The 27,682-nt window shown below is 38.0% G+C and overlaps 1 protein-coding gene across 6 annotated transcripts in view; it reads right to left on the bottom strand.

The window, feature by feature from the left end:
- Positions 1–1,316: 1,316 nt before the first annotated feature.
- FILIP1 (filamin A interacting protein 1) overlaps positions 1,317–27,682 on the bottom strand; it is a 184,389-nt gene continuing 158,023 nt past the window's right edge. For 2 of the 6 annotated variants that reach the window (XM_034990554.1, XM_034990555.1), the window contains exons 5-8: positions 20,575–23,380; positions 18,237–18,305; positions 17,408–17,631; positions 1,317–4,310 (exon numbers count right to left, since the gene is read on the bottom strand). In XM_034990554.1, coding sequence (XP_034846445.1) covers positions 17,425–17,631; positions 18,237–18,305; positions 20,575–23,380 — 3,082 coding nt within the window. In that variant the 3' untranslated portion in view covers positions 1,317–4,310; positions 17,408–17,424. The remainder of the gene's footprint in view (positions 4,311–17,407; positions 17,632–18,236; positions 18,306–20,574; positions 23,381–27,682) is intronic. The other 4 variants (XM_034990557.1, XM_034990556.1, XM_034990558.1 and 1 more) reach the window with 4 other exon arrangements.

Genomic DNA, 27,682 nt, shown 5'->3' on the forward strand with positions numbered 1-27,682 from the left:
AATAAGGCAAAGATAAGTGGGGATTGGCTATAGACCAAAGCTGATAAATAAAAGGGGTCAGAGAATAGTCCCACTGTCACCCCCATCCCACTTTGCTGAAAGCATTACCCAACTGCCTCTCTAGAAGCTGGGCTGTGGCCTGCTGGCAAAACCTCAGGAGCATTTGTTCTACTGAGTAACCTACCTTTAGACTGACAGCAGAAAGCAGTGAAGTAGTATCTGAATATTGACTGACCGCGCATTTGGTGACGATAAAGGGCTGAGGGAAACCCTATAACCAATTCTATCTCTTGCTGTGTAGCAGTGTTCATCCTACTAAATCACACTATGCTTGTAACTCAGTGGAAAAGTATCTCTCATTTTGGCAGATCTGCTGTACCATTTCTGCTTATTCACAGTGAAAAACACCATATTTTTAAGAAAATATGAAATGCAGAAGTGAAAACTATTTTAGAGCAAATGATTTTAAATAAAAAGAGGTGAAGTTTGAATACTCATTTTAAATGATTTTAATTTTATGAATATTATGTTCCAACTCAAAAAAGAATATTGCACAATGTTTTTATATCACAATTGTTATTTTTCTCAATCTCTATAGTGAGATTTTGATAAACATGGTTGACTTTGGAAATAACACAAAGAGAATGTCTTAATTGGCTAAATAATTTCAATAACCTGTGAAGAACTGAAAGCAAGATACTACATTCATATAAAAGACAAGTAGATACCCATAAAATCACTTGGCTGTAGTGAAAAATAATAAACTTCTCATGTACTTAATAAAACTTAAAGGAGACAAAATTGAGAATGCTGTGAAAATACAATGTAACTCCAAAATTTTTCAATGCACTCTTTTGCTTTTGAAAATCCACTCAACTGCAAGACTTTTAAGAATGTCTCTATCACACTGAAGGCTCTTATTTTGGAGAAGCTAACATCTGATGTTTTTTAAACAAAATCTAAATAAATATAATCTGCACCATTAAAAATAACAAAATCTGTGAATGTTAAGGTAAAATTACCCAAATAACATAAATGAAAAAACAACACCAAAAAATAAATGTATTATATCATGGCACCAATAAACATTTCGATTCAAACTTACTAATCTACAGCATTTTGCATTTTCCCTATGTAACAAACACAGTTGTTATCATATAGTTATGGAGTAAATGTTGAAAATTTAAGACAATAAAATATTAGTGTTCACTAAGCAAAGTTAGTTCCATGAAACTCTCCCAATTTTTATGAATTTATTACAATAACTTTTATTGTTTTTCCTCTTTGCCTTCTAATTAGTATTTTTAGCAGGGGGATAGCGCTGGAGTCCAAAGGTGGATATATGCCTCAAGTGCCAGTTTGTGTTGTTGTTGCTGTTTTTAACTCCCATTTTGCATTTTTGTTATTTTTAGAACTATTGCTCATCAAATTCATGAACACGCCCAACTCTTGCTATGTTTTTTATTCATTTCCAGGAAAATTCAACCACAGCATAAAGAGAAAGGATATACACATATTGCATTGTGTGATCCAACATTTATTCTTGCTCTGCCACTGATTTTTAGAACCTGTGAATTATTTCAATAGCGCCGGTATCTTTTTTAATGCTTAAGCTAGTAATTCTACATCATGAATTTTTTTTGTGTGTGGCTGTCCTAAGAGACAATTAATTCTTCACACTTTGTGAACATTCTAGGCATCTAACATCTGGAAAATGTATCCACTATCTTCATCAAGCCCTAAAATTTTATGAAATACTTGAAAAAAATCTGCAGAAGATACCTCAAAAAATACTCTCTTATCAGAAAGAAAGGGGCAAAATAATGGATTAGTTCAGCTGTTGTACCTTAAACTGGAATCATTTCAGAAAATATAATTATTCCATTCAAAACTGATTCCCTTTCATACTGGTGATTGGAGATTTACTTATAATAAAAGATACAGAAATTATGTGAGTCTAGGATGGTGCCAGGATTGCACATGGAGGCAGTTTTTTCAATTGGATGTGGATATTGGGATAGGACTATTTATGATCTTGTTTGTTTATTCATTAGGTAAGGATATAACTATTTGGTGTTTTCACTTTTCTGTTAATTTTTAATCTTTTATTTCAGAACAATTAACTTTTTATTCTTTATTAATTTTACTCATTTGTCACTCAGATTCCATTTGGGTTTAAACAGAGGACTTAATCCCAGCATGAGCAGAAAAAAGCTCAGCATCCATCTAAGTGACTCAGATAGCACCACCATCCTTACTCTGCATTGCAAGTACCAAATTTCATTACAAATTCAAGAGAAATAAAAGCTTCAGATCCAAATAGACATAAATCACTTGTAATATCTTAAAGTCAAGAAGTAAAGTCTTATCCTCTAGCCTTTTCACTATTCATGTACTAAAATTCCCAGAAGTTGAGAAAAAGCTATTTTCTTCAAATGCTAATTTGTGATTTATCAGAATATTTTGCCATCAGAAGTATAAACATAGGCAAACAGGGAACTTAACTGTGTGTCAAAAAAGATAACAATACAAGATAAAAACCCTTTTCTACTTGAAAATGTCATTACAGTTCAGAAACATTTTCAGAAAACAAAACTCATAGCAACAATTTTTTAAATTTTCACACATACACACTCTAGTTTTCTTAATCATTAATCAAAACCCCTGAAAGATATGTGATACATCGACAATCATTCAAGCTAGGACAAGCCTACTGTAGCATTTCTTTTACTTACAAAATCAAACTAATTTTCCATAAAATATAGTTAATTTATAATCTGCCAAATATGATTGCTAATTCCACAAAGTATAACTTAAAACCTTCCAAAGTTACATAGGAGAGGACATTCAATTAATTTTTCTATTCCAGAGACTCAATGTAGACTTGTCTCTATGGGTTTGTAACCTGAATACAAACTGTCAGCTGGAGAAATGGGCCAACAGTGTTACTTGCTTGGTTTTCAGTTATCCATGTGACACTCAGAAGCATTTTCTTTAATCTTGGTAAAGTTCCATCATATATGATTTCTGCATTCAGAAACTGATATGTCAACTCTTCATTTATCTTTAAAGTTATCTTTTTAAAGACCTTATTGAAAACATGTCCACATTAGCAAAGTCTTTTTAAAAACCTGTGTTATTAGGGTTTCAAGTAGACTTTAGATGCACATTTTCATATAAACCTAAATTCAACAGCAGCTCTGATGCTGAGAGTTGAGTATTGCATGTTGTGCTTTTATCTTTAAAGAATATATTCTGCAACCTACATGCTGTTATGAAAATCTATCCAAATCCTGTCTATTAAGAAAAAAAATGTTATCTATCATGGGATTTCTCTTACCATTTTTTTTTTGAAAGATGCAGATATTACCTAGGTCAGTTTTTTATTTTTTGGGCTTTCATTTGGGCAGATTGTGAGAAATATCTTGATACACAGTCCTTATTATAAGTCTTGTACATATAAGCAAACAATGCACACAGAAATATAATTGAACTCTCAGTCGAAGCTATTCCCATAACCCTTACTGGTTAAACTTACATATCTCCTTTTATTAATTTGTTCCATATGAAATTCAATTTATCCAGGGGTTTTGGCACAGAACACTAGATAGGGCAACTTTAAAAACTGGCTTTACGTATTTAAAATTAAACTCTTACATCAACATTATTTATTACTGTTGAACCATGATCAGAATCACAGCATTGTACAAACAATAATAAAACCTCTTCTAGAATCTCCTGCTTCTGTTTTATCTCCTGAATTTACCCCGGGAAATATGCAGAGTGTTGTACTTTCTTTTCCCTCAGAAATAAAAAAGTGATGAAGGAAAATAATGATAGGTTCCCGTTTTGAATGCACCAGTACCAATACTTTGAAGAACTGACAGTGTACTCTATAGATATATGTGCCATAGACTATGAAAAAGGAAACACGTTAGGAAAAAAATCACATTATAAAGTGTATTATAAAAATAAATTACATAGCATGTGCCCATGAACCTAAAAGCTTTGTAAAAGGAAGAGAAATTTATTTTGACACAAAGATTGAATTGCTCTTGCTACCTATTTTCATATTATCAGCAATGCCATTTTCAGCTTTTACATTATTATATCCTCAAAAAAAAAAAATCACTGGAAGTAGAAAATTATTTCCAGTAGTGATCAGTAGCATGGAGGACCTTAGTGATGATGGAGGGCTGTAGAAATACTACTCATTTAACAGGGATTCAGAGGAAGTACACACACCCAGTATGTGCTTGGTTTACCATTTCATCTGGAGTTCATACGTAACTGGTGAATGACGATGCTTTCTATAAAGAAAAGAAAGATACAGCATTTTCAATTAAACTGAAAAATCAGTAGTTTCTGTGAAGATCAATACCACATCATTTCACTAAAAGACTGTAGATGTTAAACAACAAAACAAACAGAAACCGGTACATGAGCCCAATAGCTTTCCCTGCAGTTCCTCACTATTCTTGGGTAATTTCTTTATATTGACATATGTGCTTTATTTCCAAGATTCTTAAAGTCTTTTAGATAACAATGTTTAATATTCTAATAATTTTAGGTGGATTTTACCCAAGGAAAGAACTGAACACAAGGACATTAATTACTACATAATAAACCCCATACTGGGAAACCAGACTATTTTCTAGAAGTAACTCTATTACTCCAGTCATACTCTTTCTAATCTGAGCAATATTCACATATTTTTAATTTCTTTTTTTATGTGTGTGGATTTGAGTTTTAATAAGGAAATATTCATTGTTCTTAAGTCACTAAACACAGATGATTCACATTTATCTTGGACTGCTTCTTTTTGCAAAATTATGTGAATGCCCTTTTTTTTTTTTTAAGATTTTATTTATTTGAGATAGAACAAGAGAGAGTGAATGCAAGCAGGATGGAGGGGCAGAGGGATAGGGAGATGCAGGTTCCCTGCTGAGCAGGGAGCCTGAGGTGGGGCTCAATCCCAGGACCCTAGGATCATGACCTGAGCCCAAGGCAGATGCTTAACCAGCTGAGCCACCCAGGCGCCCCTTATGTATATGCTTTTAAATCTAAATTCATTCTTATAAAAGTAAAAAATATATATACTGAGATAGTACCAGCCATGTTATGGGTGTATGATATTTGTATGTATTTGATTGATTTCATTTTTACCTTAACCTTTATGCCTTCATGAAAATGTATCATTTTTTTTTCATTCTCTCAATCAAGGACTACTTATTGAGGCTCTCCTACAGCCCATCACTGTGCTAGGCATGGAACTACATAAGTGATCAAAACGAGAAAGAGTCCTGTCATTGTTGAGATTATAAAGAACAAAGCAAAGAAATAACTAAGCTTCAGATGGTTTCTTCACCTGAAAAATGTATTACCTCCCTGACAATACATGGCAGTGTTGTAAGTATAGAAACTAATGACGGGTTTATCAATAACATGAGGAAATTTCCACCTATTATTTTCATTTTAATTTCAAATAATTAATATTTATACTTTATTTTTACTTAAGTAGTTAACATCTAAATAAACATTAATTAAAGCATATTACATCATAGACCTATAGATTTGTGCTAATTATGTACTGTGGATGGTCCTTTCTCAAAGTTTTCTTAATTTGGGTTTATTAACTTTACTTCACTTCATGCTGACCACTAGGTGGCGATATTTCCATTCCTTCCCTCGACCTTTTGATTTGAATTTGGGATAAAACAGCAAAGCAAAGTAAAATGAAATACATAAAGGTTTTATATACTTAATATGAAGGTTTTGTAATGCTTCTAAGACATACATATGATTTTTGGCAATACTACAAACCCTTAAAAATCAACTCATTTTTCTCAATGAAAAATTGTTATAGCTCTAAATTTTTTCAACACCAAAAAATATATCAAAATATTCAGGCAAAAACTAAAAACACTAGTTAAAATATTATGCATTTAAAGATCAGGATCTAAGATTCAAATGCCACTTCCCACTCAACACTTTCTTTTTTAAAATTTCAGTAATAGTTTTCGAAGAGTCAATAGATCTCAAGTCTCCCTAATAGAATTAAAGTATCTTCCCCATTTTCCTCCCTTAAGAAAGCATAGAGAACTTAAATTTAAAAGAGTGAATTCCTGGGGTGCCTGGGTGGCTCAGTTAGTTAAGTGTCTGACTCTTGATCTCTCAGTTGTGAGTTCAAGCCCTGTGTTGGCTACTCAAAAAAGGAAAAAAAGGAAAGAAAAAAAAAGAGTGAAATCCAGAATTGTTCTTATTCTAGATGTAATTCAGAATGGGCAAGCATTTGTTTCCTTACCACAAAATGAGGGTATTAGAGATCATCTCTAAAGTGCCTTGCAATGCTAACATTTTGTGTTACTACTCTCACTTTGAGTATGCAAACCTCTAAATTCCTAGAGTTGCCTTAATCTTAACATGTTGCAATCCTCATAATCATAATAACTTTTCAGAATTAGAATTTTCAGAATTCAGAATTTTCAGTAATTGGGTCCATACATAGAAGAAACAATATCTTCATTGAACCGTTCATTTTATTATTATTATTATTATTATATTTAAATTAGCAAGCTTGTAATATTACATGATACATATATACATATATGTATATATATTAATGCTATTAATCAGATTACATTATTTCTTAAAATGTTTTTAAAGATTTTATTATTTGAGAGAGAGAGCACGAGCTGGGGGAGGGGCAGGGGGGAGGGAGAGGGATAAGCAGACTCCCCGCTAAGCATGGAACCCAACTGGGGGCTGGATTCCAGGACCCTGAGATCATGACCTGAGCTGAAGTCAGATGCTTAACTGACTGAGCCACCCAGGTGCCTCTAATCAGATTGCATTATTAAAAAGATTGTCTCAAAAATACTTGACAATATTAACAGTTTATTTTATTCTACTTTAATAATAAAAGGGGGTATTTCAGGGGCACCTGGGTGGCTGAGTCAGTTAAGCGTCTGCCCTCAGTTCGGGTCATGATCCCAGGGTCCTGGGATAGAGCCCTGCATCGGGCTCCCTTCTCAGTGGGGAGTCTGCTTCTCTCTCTCTCCCTCTGTGTGCTCTCTCTCTCTCTCTCAAATAAATAAATAAATCCTTTTAAAAAGAGGGTATTTCATATTTATACACATAAACTTTATTTAAAGGAATACAATTAAACCCAAATTATTTTGTTTTATACACATGGAGACATAGTTCACCTTGTTTCCAGAGATTGTGAGAAAAGATCTATATGATAGAAGATCTATTTTAATTGAAACTTATTAAACATATTTATTAAATCTATGCTTGCTTATTATCTATGTTTTCCCCAAATCTGTAAGCTGACTCAGAAAAGAATCACCCTGCCAATATACAAAATTGTGAGAGAGAAAAAATTTTGCTTTAAGCCATTAGATTTTGAGGTGACTCATTACACAGCAAAACTGTCTGATGCATACAGAGTCCTTGGTTGCTGGCAAAAAAAAAAAATGCTTCAGGGATTATGCCATTAGTTAAGTTTTTTTTTAAAGGGCAGAGTTAGACAAACCATAAGAGACTCTTAATTGCAGGAAACAAACTGCGGGTTGCTGGAGTGGTGGGATGTGGGAGGGATGGGGTGGCTGGGTGATGGACATTGGGGAGGGTATGTGCTATGGTGAGTGCTGTGAATTGTATAAGACTGATGAATCACAGACCTGTACCCCTGAAACAAATAATACATTATATGTTAATTAAAAAAAGGGGGGCAGAGTTTCCAAGTTTCTCCCTGGCTTTTTTTTTTATGGTTTAATACAATAAAATAATTTATAAATTTTACTGAAGTTGCAAAGTCAGTGAGCAAATCTTATTCCATTTCTTACTCTGTCTTCATTTCATCTCAGAAATAAGACCCAAATATAGGTTATTTGGGGCCTCTAAAGTAACCTGAGTAAAATCAGGTATAATTTTCTATTAACTTTTCTCTTTTTACAATTACCATTTTTCTGATATTAGTAATTTGTAGAGTATGTAACAGGCAGGTTGAGACCAAAGGCCATAGTTAATTTCCACCTCTATAAGCAAACTCAAAATAGCAAAGCACTTAAATTTAGGGCTCTCTGATGTGCAAACATTTAAGAACATCATTTCTTTTTTCCTAATTGGAAGAAGGAAAAACCTCTAAATCTTAATCAGCATACACATATGGGGACATTGGGTTTTTATGTATTTCTAACATTAACAGTTTACTGAAAGTACTTACACTTTCCTCTGTATGTTCCTCTCAAGTGTTATCTTGATATTTTCTCCTTAAGAAACTTTGGATAACACATTAATACATTATTTGTGATTATGATATTATTGTGAAATGATGCTTCACAATAATATGAATTCATTCTTTTAGTACACTAGCTCTTAGCAAATGGTCCACAGAAAGGAAATTTAACATATTATCAATTCCTAATTATACTTGACTTCTGACCTTACTATTCATCCTCCTTTGGTGGTAACCCAAAACTACTGGCCAGCCAGATGACTTGAGATCCAAAGTTGTATATGTAAGCTGGGATTTGGGGAGAAATTTGGGGGAGACTCTCAAGTGCTAGAGTGGGGCAACATGGCAACAAATTGTGAGTCTGGTTCCTCCCAGGAGAGCTCCTTGGCTGTGGAGTCGGAAAGATGTACTCCCTGGAAAGTCAATGCCTTCCTCCCAAGCAATACATATGCTTATACTCTGCCAAACTCTCTGCAAGGGGACACTTGAGCTCTGAATTTTAAAAATCTATTCTAGTAAATGAGACAAGATCACTTTAATAGATAGCCTTTAAGCTCACACCCTGAAGACTAAGAGAGTAGAAGTTCAACTTATAGTAGGACTTTGCGTCCACAAAGGAAGTCTATTTCATACACAGGAAACTGCATACCAAATTATACAGAAAACATTTCCTCTTGGATTTTGCATCAGTTTGGCTGGCTTATGACCTGCTTTCCGGGTTCCATGCCTCCCTACTCCCCATGGGCTCTGCCTGAAAGGCAGTGCCCAGGCTTAGAGCTGTGTTGTTCTTCCTCTCCACTAGCTACTAAACCCCAGCTTTAATATGTTGTCCACAGAGTCATTTATTCACCTGCAAAAATGTCCTAGACCTTTTAGAAAGAAGTAGGAATGCCTAGATACTATTTACTTTTAAGGTTCTCATTTTAATAAACTGCTTTGGTATTCAGTCCCGTTATTATCACATTCAGAAATTAATCAGAGTCCTGATAAAACATCTGTTTTAAATAGGAAGTCCAATAAACTTCCTCTGTTGACTTGGACTTGTATTCCCTCTTTTGGATTCAGCTCAGCTAATTAAAAATACTTCCACTAATCAGTTCTGTCATTTGCTTCAGGAAACTTTTGACCCAGATGATATACACTCTCTTGGGGTTTCTCAACCTTCTAATAGTTTATTTGCTTCCTTCCAAAACATTTCCCACTCCATCATCAGCCCAAATCATCCCCTTACCTCTACAGGTTGCAGGAATTACCAATAATCAGTTATGACTGGTAACTTCTTTTTTAGGCAAGCTAATCCTTATCTCTCAAATAGTTCACTGTTTCCAGATACAAGCAAATTGGAACTAATTATCATCCCACATATAACATTAACTATAAATAGGAACTCAACAGTGGAAAAATAGTTAACTATTTGAGCCAAGAATGCTTAGGTTCTACCCTTTTGGACACAGATGCTAAATGCCTAGCGTTGATCTCAGTCTATGTCTCAGTCTATGGCTGGCCACAAAATCACGTGGAAAATAACATTGTATGTGAAAGTTGGGAAGGGCCTTGTGCTTTTTAGATAAGGACAACAATATTCATCAAAGTACTGTTATGATAACTTTGACACATATAGTTTCTATGTAGATATCTTAATATCTCAAAATCCTTTGGCAGTATTATTTTGGCCCAATAAGTGTGGGTATTTTAGTCTATATATGAATATATACTTTGCTTACCTGAAGTTGTTTCATCATATGAAATAATGAGTAATGTACAGAAAATCTGGCATCATCATTAGTAAGATGGTTAGACATCTCTAAGCCTTGGGGCTTTCTTGTTTTGTTCTTGGTCTTGGTTTTGTTTTCATCTTTAATAAGAGAGATAATTATCTTCTTGACCTCTAAAGTCTGGTTCAGCTGTTACCAGCCCTTGATTTTGCAATTCTGACCATCATACATACATAACATTAGCACACGTAGAGAGGCCAAAACTATATTTGCCAGATAAGCAATTATTTACTAGTTCTTAGGAAAAGTGTTATGGTAGAATGTTTTAAGTTGCTTACTAAATAGTGAAGCCTATCATATTATGACTATAAGGAGGAATGCCAGAATCATAAAAGGTTATAGCTAAATGCTAAACCATAAGTCAAAGTAAGGCGATTTGCCAAAGGTCACACAACCTTACTCTGGTCTCCTGGTTTTCAGTTCTAGCTCAGGTATCTAGGCATTGTTCAGCAATCCACTTTCTCTGGATGTTCACCTTAATATCTATCCTAAATCTGAAGTCTGCTTATTGGTGGTGGTGTTTGGTTTTTTAAAACAAGAGCCTCTCCTGACCTATTTTTTTTAAAAGATTTTATTTATTTGAGAGAGAGAGAGCATGTGAGCAGGGTGGGGGGAAGGTGCAGAGACAGAGAATCTCAAGCAGACTCCTCACTGAGCATGGAGCCTGATGCAGGGCTTGATCCCACGACCCTGAGATCATGACTTGAGCCAAAACCAGGAGTCAGACGTTTAACCGACTGAGCCACCCAGGTGCCCCCTGACCTATTGTAGAAGGTCCTTCATGAACCTGAAGAGCATGATAAATCACTTGAAATTTTCTCTTTCCAGAAGTGTCTTTCATGTCCCTCCAGGGGAGTTAAAGAGGGTGAGGAAAGAGCAATTCATAATTCATTCAAGTATGTTTGTATGTCACAGAAAGCTCTCAAGCCCCTTAGTTCTCCACATATGTGATGGCTTCAGAGATGACAACTCCTCAGTCCAGGATCCCTGGCTGTTCTGCACCCATTATGGGCCTATAGTGCCTTGGAAGGGAAAGATGTAACTTACACTATCCAGAATGGTGATACGTGAATTTCCTCTAATTTTACCATCTTTTTATTTCCATGTTCCCACGCATGATTTGTCAGGACCCTCCACATCATTCTCACAGTTTTGCATTGCAGACAAAGGGAGGAAGCGAGAAATGAGAATAACTCTTTCTTCTCTAGCCTCCAGCCATCCTTCAAGTTCTGGTTTTCTTTCTCTACAGTAAGTGCCAAGTTTTTTACAGAAACAGACAGGCTTTAAACCCCAGGTTAGATTCTGAAATAATGGCTTTTCTCTCTAGTAGAGACAAGATTTTTGAAAGAAATTTTGAACAGAGATAGACACAACCACCAGAAGGAAAAGTAGGGAGAAGGGACAAAGTGAACAAGTCAAGGAAAGGTGACCTGGCCTGGTATGCAAGCCATTCGGTCTGCTTGGGGGGCAGGAGTCCAGGCACGGAAAAGGAAAGGGGAGGGATGCTCATAGAGCAGGGAGAGAGAGAGAGCCCAGTCACAGAGAGCCTCAAGGGCCATATGGAGGAGTTGGTGCTATGTTCTATAGGTAATGAGGAACCTTTGGAGGGTTTTCAAATAGGGGAGTGATACAATCAATTTGAACTTTGGAAAACAAAATGAAGAATGAATCTGAGAGTTTTGAGGCTAGAGATTATGAGACCAATTAGGGGGCATATTGGAGTAATCCAGATGAGAAGTAATTAAAACCTCAACTCAGGCAGTAGCAAGGAAAATGGAGATGTGGGTTCAGCTGATAGAGGCATTAGGGGGTTAGACTATGAGACTTGCTTGATGAGTGGACTTGACAGGTGAAGGAGGAGGAGAGGCCTAAAATGGCTACCAGGCTTCTTGCTTGGGTGATTGGGTAGATCAGGATACCCTTGCTGAGATGCAGAATAGTAAGAGGAGGAGAAGACTTGACGAGGGTTGGAGGAGGTGTTGAGAACTGCTTTTAGACAAGTTAAGTTGGAGATATACAGTACAAAGTTGGAGATAGAGGATTGGTAGCCATCAACATATGGGTGATAATTGAAGCTATGGGAGTGCATAAAATGAGCGTGTAGTGTAGGTAACTGGCAGAGATGAGGGGAACAGTGACCCTTAGATTGTATGCATAAAATAAGGTGTCAGCAAGGGAGACCAAGGTGGAGCGGTCAGAGAGATCAAAGGAAAACCAAAAGAGATTAGATGTCTTAGTCACCCTTACCAGAGACCCAGGGTTTATTTTTCCAGGAAAAACAAACAAACAAAAAAACTGACCTAAGCAGTTCTACTAGACCCAAGTATATGAATGGTCAGCATAGACTGAGTGCAGGGGAATAAAAATGTTTGCACACTTTACTGTAAGATTCTCCATCTCACTTCCCTTGATCTATCCCCAGAATACAGGTAGCCCACCCCAAGGAAGTTACTAAAGGATTTTTTTCTTTAGAAACTCCTAAAAGATATATAGTTGACCCTTGATCAACATAAGTTTGAACTGTGCAGGTCCATTTATATGTGGATTGTTTACAATAAATACAGTAATTCAATAAATACAGTATTGTTTTCAATAAATACAGTATACAAATATACTATAAATGTGCTTTATCTTCCTTGTGATTTTCTTAATATTTTATTGTCTCTACTTTACTGTAAGAATACAATATATAATACATGTAACATATGATGTATGTGTTAATTGACTGTGTATGCAATTGGTAAGCCTTCCAGTCAACTGTAGGCTCTTGGTAGTTAAGTTTTGGGGGAGTCAAAATTTACACTGTGCTGGGGGTTAGCACCATCAACTCCCATGTTATTCAGGGGTCAAATGTACTTCAAGAGAGATAGATATACAGACAGGTGTGTAAGCAAAAGAAGTAGAAGAAGAAATCCAGGGAACAGAGGATTCAACTTAGGCAAAAGAACAATAGGACAAGAGCCTTACCTGGCCTAGAGCATGACCAGTCCAGACTAAGTAGGGAAGCAGAGGGCTAACATAGGAAACTAAGGAGCTGAACTAGGAAAGCCTCCAGGTAAAAATAAGAAACTGACGTATTTAAGTGTTTGGAAAAATTACTGATAGGTGTTTGGCAGATCTATTGGAGCATTTGGAAAAAATAAAGATAGATACATAGAAAACCAAGCAGATGAAAAATTACAATACTTATTCTATTGAAGGGTGAAAGGAGTAAGAGGAAGGGAACACAAACATGGTATACTATTTGGCTCAGCAGGAACAATATTTTTTTATTTTTTTTAAGATTTTATTTTTAAGTAATCTCTACCCACAACGTGATCTTGAACCCACAACCCCAAGATCAAGAGTCGTGAGCTCCACCAACTGAGCCAGCCAGGCACCCCAACAGGGAACAACATTTAAATTTACACTGTAAACTTATAAATATATAAATGCTGACTGATGATTTATCAAAAAATTTGTGTTGTAATCATATTGGGAGGATGGGGAAAAGGGAAAGAGGGGACATGCGAGAGTGCTACATCCTCAACCATCAAAACATAAAGGAAAGGGGTACCTCGGTGTTAAGCGTCTGCCTTCTGCTCAGGTCATGATCTCAGGGTCCTGCTCAGCAGGGAGTCTGCTTCTCCCTCTCCCTTCTCCCCTCCCCCCACTTCGTGCTCTCTCTTTCTCTCTCTCTCTCAGATAAACAAATAAAATCTTTTTTGAAAAAAATAATGATTGATAAATAAAGAGTACAAGTATATTATTTAGAAATATGTAGACAAATATCAGAAGAAACAGTTAAGGGTTAGGAATGATTTTCTCCTGGGAGTCAGACTGAGGGAAAAGAGGGGTGAGATCAGGAACAGCTGTTTTCATTTTCTTTTAGTGCTGGCTGATAGTTTAACTCCGTATTTAATAAAAATTTAAAGAGCAAGTTGAAGAATAAATGGAAATGTAGAAGTGGAGGCAGAAAAGGTCAAGTGTTCTGTCCGTGGCTTAACCGGCAGCCCCTAGAGAGGACTGAGCAGCTGAGGGAGGAATTGTGCTCAAATGGAAGAGTCCGGAGCACATTTATATCCTGTGTGCAACTAGTCAGATAAAAAGGAGAAACTGAAATAGCCGAGGATGAGAACATAAGCAATCATGAGACCCTGGAGGATGGAGGAGGAGGTAGGAGGGCAACACTGAACTTCATCCAGGTTGGGGAAATTTTGGAATTGTATGTTCCTGTTTACTGGGAAGCCCCTCTGTGCCCAACTTGTTACCTCTTCCTTTCTCTCTGCCCTCCAGCCTCCCACCTAAGTGCCTTCTTCTTATCTAATGTCCCTGGGGCTTTTCTGATCAGGAAAGTCTCATGCTTTCCTCAGTGTTCCAAATCTCTGAGGGAATGAGAAATTCAAATCTTTGTACATCCTATATTCTTGGACATGTTTTCATTTCCCTGAAGCTACACTCTTCCCACACTACACATCAAAGGCATCCCTTCCCTTCTTTCTTGAAGACGTTCAAGTGAGACATCTAGTAAGACCTACCCTTAATGAATACACGAACATCTCTAGAGTCTAGTTGCCACCCATTCGCTTGCCCTCATTGAAAACATAATAAAAATGCCAGTAGAAACCGAAGGACTCTGTTTAAGCAAGTGACCTAGACAGGAAGGTTATTTTCAAGAAAGGATAAACACCCTTAGGGTCATGTCCCATACAGGAACACTTCTCGTACCACACATGCTAAATGGCCACCACCATACTGTGCTGAAATAGTCAACCCATGAAAATTCCTCTCTGGAGGGGAAGCCCAGGGCTTCTGTAGCCTACAGATTATGCCCTGCACACCCCCAGGGGGAGCCACCCCATTGAAATCTATGGAAATGGCCCTCCCTCCCCTGCCTTGGGTGGGACCTGAGCAACAGCTATACACAGCAGCCTTGGTGAGCCCTTTTACTGCACGATGCTATGTTCCAGGACAGGGAAAAGACTCTAGCTTTTAATCCCATTCACTCTTATAAAAGCACATTAAGCTGCATCACGAAAACATCATCCTCACAAATAGAAGCTGGAATTGGAGTGCATTTAATCCTCCACTTCCTATCCCCAGTGGATTTCATTTCCAATATGTGGTTTAAACCAAAGCTATCCAATAAATGTAGAGTTGGTTCTAAAATTACAAAGAAAAACTGCCATGGCTGCTCTTTACCATTTCTGAAAAGTGAATATGTGTTGTTCTGCCAAGTTCTCTTAGCAGTTGTACTTTGTAGGTGGCTCTCTTCCAGCATCCAGATGTATAAACATCCTGTACACGCACTGTTCAGCCCCTCGGAGCACTCTCCCTGCAGATGGTATGGACTTCCCGGCAGAAACGACATAAGCATGTTGTGAGCAGGGAAGAGCAAAAGACAGCAGCGGTGACAATAGATTGTGATAAAAGTCACTGGAGAATGACAGGTAGAGTCAGGAGGAGCACAGTGTCTCCTTCTCTTGACACTGCTCACATACAGTATGTTACATCACAGTAGCACTAAATACTCTCAATGCCAAGGAGGCATTTGAAAAACAGAGAATGTCTTTGTTTGTCCAAGGGATGGATGTGTACTTTACAAAAGGGGAAAATTTCCTCTTAAAAATAGGCAAGTCAGTATTGGAAATGGAAAGATCTCTTGTTTACACTTGTTCAAAATCACATTTTATAAAATCTTTTTTCTCAGTCTCTCTCCTTCTACCTTGAAATCCCACTATTATAGCATGTCTCCTACGGTTATTCAACATCTCTTAATACATATGCTGAGAACTGATGAGCTGTAGGCAATAGAGACCTGATTAAAAAGAATATGAATTCTGCAAGGCATCCACCACCATCATATCCGATTGAAGTCCAAGTTCTACAAGAGCTAGGAAATCCAGTGTGGAAAGAACTCAGAGAAGAGCCTCTTTATCACAAAGCTTGATGATTTGATGATTAAAGCTAAATCATATATTTTTTTTTAAAAAAAAAACAACTATCTTTTTTTTTTTAAAGAACAACTATCTTTCCCCAAATATCAGAGGCAGGGACTATCCAAATAATCTTGGAATTCTCACAATTCAGAAGTGGAAAAATAACAACCTGTAACTTTGTAGTTATTGTATTTTTATAAAGTTCACTCAATTGGCTTAAGAGTTTTGACAAAGGTGCTGCCTACACGAGATCTCAGATGCTAAGCTGCGGGTTATTAGCCTTGAGCTCATTTGTGGTTATTTGACAGGAAGCACAATGTCCACTTCAATAACATGGTTAATCTCACAAAGACACCTGGCATTTTGCATTCACAGTTTCATGCTTATTAAAACATGCTTGAAATGAATGAAAATGATACAAAGATAAGTAAAACTGACAGGAATAATAATTCACTTCACCACACCACACCACACCACACACACACACACACACACACACACTCATGAGCTAGTTCTATATTTCCAAGTAAAGTCCACACTCAACTGAGGAAAATATTTGAATTCAATTAAGCTATGCATGATGTCATTTTTTTTCTTGGCGTTAATGTATCCCAATTACTTTCTTCTATTTTCTATCCATTACAACCTTGGTTGAGGTTGTAATGGGTAGAAGGGCCATTTGGCAGCTCTATTCAAACGGCTCCATAATTTAAATCAATTGCACACTTGAATAGAGCATGAGTTTGACATTAATGGTTCAAAAATTATTGTCCATAAAATTCTGGGAATGTTTTGGAGATGGCCAAAACCCCTATAATACACACAGACACACACAAATAAGTAAAACTCTGTTTTTAGGAATCCATATTTCATTTCCATTTTATTTCACATTCAAATTATTTCCTGAAATCATCCCAGAGGCTTTTGTTTTTGCAAAACTTTAAGGGTCCAGGCCCTGTGATAGCTAGGAGATGTTTTTTTCCAGCACATGAAGCAAATTCGGGATTTAATAGAGGCAAATGACAACTGTTAAGCTATTTCCTATTTCATAATAGAATTTCTGAAAAATCAATTCTTGTGGAACAAGGCCTATTAAATTTGATTTACAATTAGGAAATATGGGATCTGGCTCTGGAGAGGATGAGACCCAGCCCCCATATCTTACTGACATCAAGAGACCGAGGCTCAGGCGGGCTACCCGCCGGGCCCACTTTCTAGAAGCAATAATGGGACTAGAAGTCAGCCCTGCCCCAGGCCCGGCATCCTCAACAGAGCAGCCAGCAAGCAGCAGTTCTGCTAGTTCGTTCTTTTCTCTGGCATCGAAACACATTTACAAAATAGGAAAGACACATGGCTATTAGTGGATTACTTTATAAACAAGATCTTTAAAACGGAGGTTAGTGCACGTAAGGAGGTGGCACAAACAGATGAAGGTCGGTGTTCATGGCAGCAGGAGCATTGGCACGACATACCCCCTCAGCCACTGCCCTCAGCCCTTCCCCCCTCCGAGAGAGGTAGCGCTGCCGGCCGCAGATTTCTTCAGCTCTATTTTCATAGACTGAGTCTCAGCTCGAGGCTCGAATTTGGTCAGATTTCCTGCTCCTGGGGCTGCCACTACTGGCTTTCCTGCTTTCATACCTTTTGACATAGGAATGCGGGTGGGGGTAGGTCGCTGGGATGACCCGTCTTGTCCTGACTGCAAGAGAGGAGAGACAGACACAAGGGAGATGTCGGTGAGTTTCCGCCCGGATTTGCCATCAACCTGAACATCAGCAGGACAGGAATGCCCACGGATGACCGTTCCCCAGGTAACACTGTTAGGAACGTGGAGTTGGGATCTCATCCATGCTGACTGCCTCCTCTTCGCTGTCCTGAAACATCTACGCCAGACCTCCTCCTTTTCTCAAGCCCCTGCCCTGCTTCCTCTACCCTTCCTGAAGCGACCTTAACTCCTACTTCACAGAGAAAATACAGCCACCTGGCATCAACTCAGGCAACTTTACTCCCACTGTCCCCCAAATTATCTCTACTTTCTTTAGATGAAGCAGCTCTCCCCTCGCCTCTTAATGATGCCAGACTCTTCTCATTTTTCCCGTCACTGCTGGCCATACCCTTCTTCTTGAAGTTCTCCTAAAACTCTCTCGCTGTGATATGTTCTTACTGGAGTCTCACCCATTCGCCTCCTGTCTCTGATGACTCCTATCCAATGTCTTGTTGGCTCCTTGGCCTAGCTTGCCTTTCTTCTAAATGTGGGTGTCACCATGCTCCATCCTCAGCTCTCTTTTCATTTTCCACATTCACCTTGATGATCACCTCAGTTGTCACCCCATGTGTTGATGAGTCCCAGGACCTCGAGCCTCCAGTGATCTTCTGGAATACACATGTACATTTCCAACTATTTGCCAGACATCTCCACAGTCTCTCAGGCATCTCAAATATAAATGCCCCCAACATGACTTATCTTCTCCCCAAACAGTAGTCCCCCTATGTTTCTCATCCTATCTACCCATACAGCCACACCAGAAACCCCAGAGCCACTCTCTATACGCAGATTGTCATGAAATCTTTGATCCTATCTTCAATACAACTCTGTCCTCATTTTCACAACCGCAGTTCAAGCCTACCCCATCTCTAGCCTAGAGAATTGCAACAGTGTCCCTGCCCTCCGTCTTTGTGCCCTCCAATTTATGCTTTAAACTATTTTATAGACATATGTTTCTAACACACAAATCATGTCGTTCTTCTATCATCAACACCCTTTCAATGGCTCCCTCTGTCTATCCCATGAGATTAAAGGTCAATTTCGTAATAAGCCGTGCACCTCTCTTCAATATCTGACCCCAGTTTGCCTCTCTATTTTCTGCTCTCGCATTTTGTCTCTGCACCCAACGGCTGCAGCACAGTGGGAATGCTCACCGTTCCCCAAATATGGCAGGCTCCTTCACATTGCCATACCTTTGCACAGATTGTTCTCTCTACATACGCCTTCCCTTTTCCTTCTTAAAAAAAATCTCTCCTTATCTGTGAAAACTTCCTCCTCTGGGAAGCCTCCTCTGGTGGGTTCCTTTGTACACACAGTGTATCAGAGACCTACTGGAGGGTAGGTCCCGATTGGGTAGGTTCCAATCCTGCCTCTCCTGCTAAGCTGGGTACTTCTGAAGGTCCTCTTTGCAGTCAGCACCAAACCCGGTGCCCAGAGTGTAGCTAAACACTTAATAAATGTTGGATGAATAAATGCACAAATGAACTAGCCTCGCTATTCAATTTCTAAGAGAGGTGTCCTAAACTTTTTGTCATCCTTGACTTTATGGAATCTGATATATCTGGAGTAAGTGGGCCATCCTTTAGGCCTTGTAAATCTTATTTGAAGTCTTGTTTGTATATGGGGTTTAATCAGTAGTCAAAAATGTTACCAAAGAAAATAAAGCTATTTTGATCTGACCCTTAAAATGGGAAGAAGATGTTGCTGCAGAAAATCTGCTCTAAATTACAACAACTTCACCTCCACCATCTTTTTATAAAAATCATTAGAGAGAAGTAACCATGCACACCAAACTGTGCTCTGTGTTGCTTAAAAAGCAATATTATATTGAACCATTTGAAATGTGTGAACAATTCTGAATGCTATTCAGCTCCTTTGGGTCAATCATGAAAAGCTTTACTAGCAAAGCAATTAGTAATTCACACTTTGAAGTCTGTCTTGAGTCTATGCCGGTGCACAGAAAATTTAAGTAAATTATATTGAGGATGTGGGAGAATAAGCCACAGTTTCTATACTTAAAAATAAGCTTCCTGTCTTTAAGAGTGTCTAATACAAGCTATAGAATTTGTTCAGAGTCTAAGAATCATAATTTCTATTCTGTTGGTTTAAATTAAAATCTAAATAGTACACATTCTTTTATAATTTATCAGTTTGTCCCAGGTAAATGAAGACAATCACTGGAGGTATTTTTAAAAAATAGAATTTATTTTTAAGCTCTGGTTTTTATACTTCGGACACACTTTTTTGTAATCATTCATTTAGCCTTCTAGTTGGTTATTAAATAAATATTTATCCGGCACTTGCTCTCTGCAAGATATTATTAATAAAATGTAGTGTTTAGACATACAGACTCATTTGTTTTTTACTTTTAAAAATAGGTTTTAATATTTAAATCTTTTAATCTTATTTTTGGAATAAAATATTTTGGTAAAAATATGACTATGGCCATACACAACCACATATTGAATATTTTAGGGTATAGAAATGTAAGCCAGGAAGCAGTTTTCATTCTTCCTGCATATTGACCATTTCTCTCAGTCTTCATTTTTAAAAGTATTTTAAATATAAAAATTAAACTTTAAACCTGATTATTACCATATGGTGATATTATGAAGAGGCCATCATTGCCAGAATTTGGGGGGCCTTCATAATTTATATGAAAAAAAAAGAAAATTCCCCCCCCAGTTAGTTCAATTTATTAAAATATCAGGCCGTTTTTATTTTCATTTCTTGGTGTAGCTTGTCCACTAGGAAACATCTGCTAGTGGACTCAGGTAGAGCAAGAGGCATGTGCTTTTCTTTCATTTTGGGCCCTGGTGATTCTCATGACTCACTTCGCCCTCCCTCGGCCTACACTTGGGAGTGTCTTCTACTCACCACTGACTGGGTTCCTCGAGTAGATGAAGTTGTGACCGGTGTTATGGTGATAGTGCTCGTCACCTTGCTAGCGCCAGGTCTTGACGAGAGATGGTTCCTAGGAGAGCGAAGGACCGTACCAGTGGAAACTTCCTTTTCAGCTGTCACATTGACAGGTCGGACAGTAATAACTGGACTCGATCCTTCAGCTGAAGTCCCAGGGGATCGTTTAAACTGAGAACCTAAATGAATGTGAATTTTATTGTCTTCTGTGGTTATGATATTGGCATTGGAATTATATTTCCGTAGAGGAGTTTGAACAGTCTGTTTTTCTGGGGTGACTTTGAAGACAGTCCTTCCCATGGGCATTTCCTGGGATTCCGGAGAGACTCCCATCTCAGCTGGTGCTGCCGATGTAGACACTGTCATTATCTGAATGGGGGATGTGGGCCTGTCTGCAAACATACCTCTTCCACCTTCTGGGGTCTTCTCTCTAGAAAATGTAGTAATTGTGACTGGGGACATGGCTCGTTCTGTGCCAAGAGTAGCATCTCCGCTTTTTGGCTTTTGAGACATAACATTTGGTGATGGAATAATGGTTATCCTTGGTTTCTGATTCCCTAAGGTAGGAATGACGGTGGTACTAGAAAAAAATTCTTCAGACGTCGGGCTGGTTATTTCCAAAGTTGCAGTACTATTCTCATGGTCTGGGGTCACTCGAATATGCAGGGGCTGGCCTTGTTTTGGCGAAAGGACCAGCTCTCCTGGGTGCCCTGGACTGGCATCTGTTCGAGGCCCTTTCTCATGAGTGATTGGGGGCCCATTTTCCCTTTTTCTCATCCATGGAATCCAAGACTTTCTCATAGTGAGCTCATTGGCTGCTGGAGGATACCTGTCTAGTACCGAGGATCGTTCCATAGGTTTCTTCAATCCCACCTGTCGAAGGTTACTCATGATATGATTTTCTTCTTGAAAGGATTTCCGTATAAATACTGCTGGTGTTTCTTCTTCTGCTGCCTCACTGCTGACAGCATCCGTCTGCACTCCAGTCGACGTCACCGGAATATCCACCATTCTTCTTCCATTCACACTGGGCCTAAGAGCTCGGCTATACCGCTTAGAAAGCTCCAACTCTTTGGTCAGATTGAGGACCTCCTGCCCCATGTTTTTGTTCTTATTTTCTTCTTCCATAAACCTTTGTTGAAGGACAGAATAATCCACTTGGAGTTGAGAAAGCTGATCTTCTTTGTTCATTAATTCGTGGATCTTCTCTTTAAGAGCTTGGACTTCAGCTTTTAGGTCTCGACTTTTGGCCTCTTCTAACCGAAACCTGTGTCTCAGCTCTGCTTCCTGACTCACGGCCTCGCCTTTCTCAATTGCCTTATTCTTGGCAATTTGGTGCTTTATCTCCTCCAGTTGTTGGGAGAGGAAATTGGCCTTGTCCTGCTCAGTTCTAAATTTCTGCTCCAGCTGATCATACTCATCCTCTGTCTTCATCAAATCCCCCTCAACCACCTCCAGCTGTTGAAGGCGTTTCTTCAGTCTCTCAATTTCCAGTGTTAGTTCCTTAATCTTGTTATCTTCTGGGCAGGTGAGTTCAGAACCCTTCCGAGACCTTCCTCTTGTTATTTCTCTTTCCACTTCCTCTATCCCATCAAGTCTCTTCTTTAATAAGTCAACACTGCAGCTTAATTCAGAGGATTTTTCTTCTTCACTTTTCAGTTTACCTATTAACTCATCTCTTTCTTTTGTCAAATTATACACCTTTTCCTCCATTTCAGATTTCAGTTTTAAAAGCTTCTTGCTTTCTTCAATTAGCTTTTCAGTTACATCCATAACCTTTCCTTGTTCCACCTTAAAATTTTTATTGAGTCCATCCACTTTTCTCTCCTCTTGCTTTATTTTTTCCATCATATTTTTCCTTTCATCAACCAGCATCACAGTAAATGACTTCAACTTTGTAAGATCATCTTTTAGACTTAATTCAGCCTTTTCCAATCGACTTTCAGAACATTCCAGTTCTTTAACTCTACTCTTGACCACCTCCAGTTCATTCAACAGGTCTTTGGTTAAGTTCTTCTCTTTCTCCAGATTTAAATGGAGCTGGCCACACTCAGATTTACTCTTGCTAAATGCTTCTTCCAGTTTCTCCAGTTCAGACATTCTCTTCTGTAACTTCTCCACTTCAAGTTTGAGCTCGCGGCTGTGGTGTTCCTCCTCTTGCAGCTTCTTCCGCAATTCCCGGCACTGGGATTCAGTTTTAGTGATCTCCTCATCTTTACCCTCCATTTCAAGCACACGCTTACGGAGATTTTCCACTTCTGCCATCAGGCTGGAGTTGCCACATTCCCCTTTGGCAATTTTATCTCTTAATTCCTGAAGTTCTTCCTCTGCCTTTTGGAGGTTTTTGTTGGTCTCTTCCAGCTCCTCAATTCTCTGAGTTAAGCCAACCAGCTTGAGCCTAAGTTGCCTGTTGTGAGACTCTTGATTGGCCAACTTCGCGTTCATCTCTTCATGCTCTTGGGAAAACCTCGAAGCCTTGTGTTCAAAATCCACTTCTAACTTGAGCAGTTTCTGTCTGTCTTCTTTGGATTTGGAAGTGATGGCTTTGAGCTTTTCTTCTTCTTCCCTCAGTTTCTGAGTAAGATCCTGTACTTTCTGGCTCTGGAGGCCAAGTTGCTCAATATGCATTTGCCTTTCATCCACCAGCATGAGTGCAAAGGACTTCAGTTTCACAAGCTCATCTCTTAGTTTATTGAGCCGCTTAGCATTTTCCTTTTCTTTTCGGGCTTGGTAAGCCTTTTCTTGTTCAAGGAGCTTTTTCAACCTAGGAAGCAAAATATATTAAAATATTATATGTTATTATTATCTTATATATATATCATATATTACATTTATGTATATTTATTGTTATACATATTAAAAGGTTCATCAGCAAGTAGGTTTGTCTTGGATATTAAATAAAAAAATGAAATGCTAACATAATAAATACCTATTAACTGCTGCAATATCAAGGCTTAACAGGTAGTCATTAATGAAACTAATCAGAAGTCAGGATACTGGTTACCCTTAGATAGTGGGTAGTGACCAGAAGTGGGCATGAAGAGGACTAGTTTCCATACTTTTCAGGTACTAGTTTCTGTTTCATGATTTATGTGCTGTTTACACAAGATTGGTCAGCCTATTACATTTCAGTAAAGCTAAACACTTGTGATATGAATGCCTTTCTGCAGATATGTTATACTTCAATAACAACCATTGAGTAACAGGTTGTGCAGTAACAATGACTATTTAAATAGTGTTTTCTGTATTCCAGGCATTATGTGTGTTATGTGTTTATTTTCTCTTCATAGCAGTCCTATGAGACACGTACTGCTACTGTCATCCCGATAAGGAACGTGAGACACGATACTTGCACGGAGCCCATCATCAGGAAGTGGCAGGTTCGCATTCAAACTCAGGCAGTGGGGCTCTGGAATCCTTGCTCCTCAGCTCTGCATCTTATGACTTCAAAAGATCATTTTATTTTAAATGAAAGGGCAGGTGCAGAAAAAAAGAACCTTGGATTTTTTAAATTTTGTAGGCAACGATCACCTTCTAGGGGCAAAGCAAGACAAGCTTTCTGATAGAAAGTTGATCTACATAAACTAACTTCAGCTAATGAAGAACCGGCGCAGAATTTTGTTGCAGTTTTCTGATTTAAATGATTTTTTATTTTTTAAAGATTTTATTTATTTATTTGACAGAGAGAGAGCACACAAGCAGGGGGAGTAGCAGAGGGAGAGGGAGAAGCAGGCTCTCCACTGAGCAGGGAGCCCGATGTGGGACTCGATCCCAGGATCCTGGGATCATGACCTGAGCTGAAGGTGACGCTTAACTGACTGAGCCATGCAGATGCCCCTAAATGATTTTTTTTTAAAGATTTTATTTATTTATTCATAAGAGACAGAGAGAGAGAGAGGCAGAGGGAGAAGCAGGCTCCCCGCTGAGCAGGGAGCCCGATGAGGGACTCGATTCCAGGACCCTGGGATCATGACCTGAGCCGAAGGCAGACACTTAACCATCTGAGCCACCCAGGTGCCCCCCTAAATGATGTTTTAAATAGCGAACTAGGTAGGGAGGAAATCTGAATTACTATCAATACAAAAATAAGGCAACCACAAGAATTATTATGTTTCACATGTACGAAATACATTTTCTCTATGGTGTTTATGTATAGCATTAAAAAGTAGGAATATAAATACGCCATAATAACTATTCACCATCCTTGGTCAGTTAGCTTGCACCAATTTCTTTTATTGAAGGAGAGTTGACACACAAAGTTACATTAGTTTTAGGTGTACAACATAGTAATTCAACAACTCTATATATTATGCAGTGCTCATCACAAGTGCAGCTACCATTGGTCACCATACAACACTATTACAACCTGATTGACTACATTCCCTATATTGTACCTTTCATTCTTGTGACTTATTCATTCCATAACCGGAAGCCTGTATCTCCCACTCCCCTCCATAGTTTGCACCAATTTTTAATAATTATTTTCAGTTACCCATTAAAACAGAGTTGAAATAATCATATTCACTTTATGTAGTCTAAGAATGCATTTTAATATTAGTATGTTTATCAGAGAAGCAAGTTATAAACATGTATTTATTTTAAGTATATTTTATTCTTTCAATATATTTTGCCTTATTTACCTTAGTTATTCTGAATGATTTATTTCATATTTATGACTAGATTAGCTGATAGCCAAATAAATAGAAGCTAATAGTCTCACATTGCATTGTGCAAGAAATGACTAGCCATACATCAAAGCTATTTGATTACTAAACTATAGTATTTGATTAACATTACTATAGAAATGTTCTTGTGATGTCATTAAGACTTTTTTCTGAAATTTAATTTTACAAACATCCCCTTGTGTCTAAGCATCTATTAAGTAAATACATAATTTCTAAAACCCATTATGGCTTTATTCCTCCAATAGAAGAAAAAGATTGTTTTCAAAGCCTATGGATTCACATGAACAACACTGTAATCGTTTCATTAAGTGTGGTTCTTACGTGTGGAAAGGGCATTTTATTGATCATCTTTTCTTTTTACTTAAGTCAAAACAAATGAAATAATGTCACAGAACCGTAGACTAGGAGAGACTTTAGGGGATATTTTTAAATTCCTTAACCTTAACTAGACTATCTTGAGATGAATTCATTGAAAAATCAGTGCTTTCAACTCCAGGTTTAAAATGTTAAAATTTCTAAACATACTTCTTTAAATACCCTATGCCTCAATGCTATCACAGACAGTGGGCTGGAGTGACTAAAACATGGGCAGACATAGCTGCACCTGAATTCTGTGTCTCATTTTCCACCTGTAACCTCTGGCCAATTGCCAAAACTCTCTGACCCTCAAGTTTTTTACTAATAAAGTGAGGGATGTTAATACCTACCTCACAGGATTGTTCTCAACTTCGAGATAGTAGAAGTAAAGTGACTGACATATAGACTCAATACGTGGATGTCATAAAACACAAAAATAAATGTAAGAACTCGAGAGTATGCATCTGAAAAGTCTGCCCAGTGCTTTTTGTGTTGAATCTGTAAATATTTTCATGTCCATAACTTGTCTTTGGTGGTAAAACCTAGGGTACTAATGTTTCAGCCAGAGAAAAATAGAAGGCTTTCTCATGAGTAGGAAATCCTGTGACCAGAGCAGGAATTTGGCTTCCAATAAACCACATTTTTCAGGTCCTCCTAGCTGTGATTATTCCTCTCTCTCTCTCTCTCTCCTTTGCCCCTTAAGCTCTCCTTCCCTCTTCCATCACTTCTTAAATTGTTCCCATGTCTTAGTTAAAGTGGATCTAACAGCAATACACAGCCCATTCTCTGCATTCTCCCAAAATTCAGTTACAGCATTGGTTTAGCTGAGGGTTAGATGCAGAACCAAGGTAAAACTGTGTGACTCAGTCAGGACAGCCTGCTGATAGCCTTCTGTGCGAGCAGACTTGCACTTAAATTTCTACAGGGAGGACACTGGGGATGGGAAGAATGAGATGAATTGTGAAGACTTTGCCAAAGGTAACTGGCATGGGCTCTGTGACTATTCACTCACTAGGAAAAAGGGAGAGAGAAATAGAAAAAAATTACTTTGAGGCTTTCGGTCTGCATAATTACAGATAATACTTTTAACAGGAATAGGAAAAACTGGTGAGAAAGAGTCTTAGTAGAAAACTGAGTAACAGCAAGATAGTCAAGTTGAAAAGTGTCTGGCCATAGTTAACGATACCGTATTGTACACTTAAATATTTGTTAAGAGGGCAGATCTCATGTTAAGTGTTCTTTCCATAATGAGTAATTTTTAAGGATACCAAACAATTAGAAATGTAGTACTTTTGATGTAAATCCTATAAATTTTACAGCTCATATATATCTTAATGCCATTACCCTAATGACTCCCCACTGTCATTTACTTCCATCAAAGCCCTGAGCATCTTTTGCTGATAATTCTGCAACAGCCTCCTAATGGGTCTCCTCACAAGCTCTGCCACCTGTGAGCTGTGTGAACTTGGACAAGTTACATAATATGAGATATTGGTATATCTCACTTTCCACACTTATAAATTGGGCATCAAAATAGTACTAATTGATAGGGTTTGTGTGAGATGCATATTAGTTAATATATGGAAAGCACAACAGTGGCTGGCCCATACTGAGTGTAGTTTTAGCTATTTTTAAATTATAACAATTATTATTACTTACTCTCACCCAAATTCAAATATAATCACAGGTTGTAATGGAACCCTGGCTCTCCATGCCTTCTTGTTGCTCTAAGAATAGAGGTGAAATGGCAGGGATGTCCACTATCACCACTGCTATTCAACATAGTATTAGAAGTCCTAGCCTCAGCAATCAGACAACAAAAAGAAATAAAAGGCATCTGAATCAGCAAAGAAGAAGTGAAACTCTCAGTTTTTGCAGATGATATGATACTTGATGTGGAAAACCCAAAAAACTCCACCCCAAAACTTCTAGAACTCATACAGGAATTCAGTAAAGTGGCAGGATATAAAATCAATGCACAGAAATCAGTTGCATTTCTATACACCAAGACAGAAGAAAGAGAA

This window comes from Mirounga leonina, unplaced genomic scaffold (assembly GCF_011800145.1).
Source record: "Mirounga leonina isolate KUSES-001 unplaced genomic scaffold, KU_Mleo_1.0 Mir_53, whole genome shotgun sequence".
Taxonomy (NCBI): domain Eukaryota; kingdom Metazoa; phylum Chordata; class Mammalia; order Carnivora; family Phocidae; genus Mirounga; species Mirounga leonina.